The 2482-nt window shown below is 58.3% G+C and overlaps 1 protein-coding gene across 1 annotated transcript; it reads right to left on the bottom strand.

Moving 5' to 3' along the window:
* Positions 1–665: 665 nt before the first annotated feature.
* Positions 666–1622, bottom strand: LOC137155631 (antigen-presenting glycoprotein CD1d-like; the record flags this gene model as incomplete). Its single annotated transcript, XM_067552003.1, has 2 exons — positions 1304–1622; positions 666–962 (listed from the first exon to the last, which is right to left on the bottom strand). Coding segments are annotated over exons 1-2 (616 nt in total), but the record flags the coding sequence as incomplete, so codon positions are not given.
* Positions 1623–2482: the final 860 nt, after the last annotated feature.

The raw sequence follows: 2482 nt of genomic DNA, 5'->3' as shown, positions 1-2482 counted from the left end.
GACCAGACCAGGGAGCCAGCGCCTGCTGTACCTGAAACACAGGGGGTGTCACGCTGGGAATGGGGACAGGAATATCGGCCCTGTGCCCTCAGCCTTCTCCCCTGCTCCCTTAACCCGGATCACCGGCCCTCTGCCCTGCCCTACCCCAGCCCTGTTCCCTCTCCCACCCTCACTATCCCACCCCATTCTCCCCCTAACCCAGCCTCACTGCCCTGAGCATCCCTTACCCTAATCCAGTTCCCTCATCCTCCTCCCCTGCACCCCCCACTGATCCCCCACATTCCCGCCCCCTCAGCCTCCCTGCATGTCAGTCCCATCTCCCCTCTGCCCAACACTCTCTGGACCACAGCTTCTCTCCCCAACACGCCCCCCAGGGCCTCCTTAGCCCTGCCCCACTGTCTCCTCGGCCCCACTCTGCACAGCTCTTTCCACCCCATCGCATTCGTACTCCCCTTACCCCTGCCCTGCTTCTCCTGTTTCAGTCCTGTCCCATTCCCCTCAGCTCCTCCATCCTGCTCCCTCTGGTTCATCTCCACAACCCCACCTACCTCCTCTGCCTCCCTGCACCCAGTCCCACTGCCTGGACCCTGCCCTGTGCATGATGTGCAGGACAAGCCCCCAGAGACCATAACCGTACCCCACACCTCCTGGGGACGTGCACCTACCCCACGGGATCAGCAGGCTCTGGCCCCCCAGGCTGCTGTGATCCACCCGGCAGGCGTAGCTGTGCCCGTCGCCCGACTCCACGGCCAGGGAGCTGCGCAGCTGGTAGGTCAGGTCGGCGTTGGGCAGGATCTCGGTGGAGTTCAGCCTCCAGCCTGGCGCCACCTCCTGCCCATCCTGCAGCCAGGCCACGCGGACGGGCCGAGGGTAGAAACCAGTGACCCGGCAAACCAGCAGCAACAGCGCGGGGGTCCCAGCTGGGGGAGGCGCTTGTGCAAACACCACGGCAACCGGCCGCTCTGAGACCGAGGAGAGAGACGGAGCAGAGGTGAGGGGACGACTCAGTCTGAGCCTCAGGGCCTCACTAGCAAAGCCCAGCTTCATTTCTCAGGTCAGGTGTTGTCCCAGATTTTTTGGGGAGACCCCAATTCTTCCCCTGCAGTTACTAGCTGGTGAGAGGATCCCACTTCCCTTCCTGTCCTAAACTGCTGTGCAGTGCAGCTATGAAATAGCTACTGTGCTCCACCCCAGATATAGCTGCATTTCTACACCAGGCCAGGAATCTCTGTATAAACATCCCCTGTATCCCATCCCAGAGGTGGCTGCATCTCCGTGAGCAGAGAATGGGGTCCAGCCTCACCTTGCCTGTCCAGAGACTTTTTCGCATGCTCGTCCAAGCTCTTAATCTCGTTGACACAAGTCGTTCTCAGGAGGAACTGAACCGTGGTGCTCGTGCTCTTGTCAGAGTTATTAATATCCCGGGTGCTGAGCGCAAGCTTGTCCCCCCGCCGAGCGACCCAAGCGCCTGCGTCCACATTGAAGCTGATGAAGTCCTCGCCGTTTATCCCGGCATCACAGAATTGCCTCGAGGTGCCATTGGGGTGGAGCTCACAGCCAATGGAGAACTGGGTAACAAAGGGGTCTGGAAGAGGAAGGGCAGGGGGATGAAGACGGGCCATCCGCAGGTGACTGGAGGACAGGTTAGCTTCATTTAACCCTTTTGGTGCTGTCTCTGCATGATCCACTCAGCTCCTCCAGAGCCACTTCCCAGGTGAGGAGCACAGACACCTGGGCAGAGGGTGGCTTCAGTGGATTGTGCAAGAGCGCCGCCCTGTGGCCAGTAACAGGAATGAAGTTGCTCACCCTGTCCGTAAAAGGCCGGCTCCTGCCCTAGACACAGGAGAGGTTGCACCCCTTTCAAACTCCTGGATTCCACGGCCAGCAGGGACCATTGGGACCGTCTAGTCTGACCCCCTGTGCAGCACAGGGCAGTGCCCTGCTCCACGATGAGCCCTAGAGCAGATCTCTGAGAAAGACAGCCAGTCGTGAGCTAAACATTGCCAGGGTGGAGAGTCCACCACAGCCCTTGGTAACTCATTCCCACGGTTATTTACCCTGTTAAAAATGTCCCCCTTATTTCCAGTCTGAATTTGTCTAGCCGCAGCATGCAGCCGTTGGAGCACATCACACCCTTGTGTTGCAGACAGCGGAGTCCATTATTAAATGTCTGTCCCCTCCCTGTAAGTACTTATGCACTGTAATCAAACCACCCCTTTGTTAATTTAGATAGAGGCTAGAGATTCAATCTAAGTATGGCCTCCATTCTTTGCTCCGAGACATACACATTTATATATAGTGTGGCAAACACCCAGCTCCTCCCTAGCAGGTCTCATGCTTCAACCCCTTGTAGTGGGCCAGGGAGTCCCCAGTAATGCTGTCTCCCCTTCAATGTGCCTTGCTGTAGCTTCCTTCTGCTGGCTGGGACCAGGGGTTTTCTCCTCCTATATCTGCAGAGAAGCCCAGTCTCCTGGCCAGCAGG

Source organism: Emydura macquarii, unplaced genomic scaffold, assembly GCF_026122565.2.
Source record: "Emydura macquarii macquarii isolate MOO-44397 ecotype Brisbane River unplaced genomic scaffold, CSIRO-AGI_Emac_v2 contig_1364, whole genome shotgun sequence".
Taxonomy (NCBI): domain Eukaryota; kingdom Metazoa; phylum Chordata; order Testudines; family Chelidae; genus Emydura; species Emydura macquarii.
This window is presented reverse-complemented; position numbering and strand designations above follow the sequence as displayed.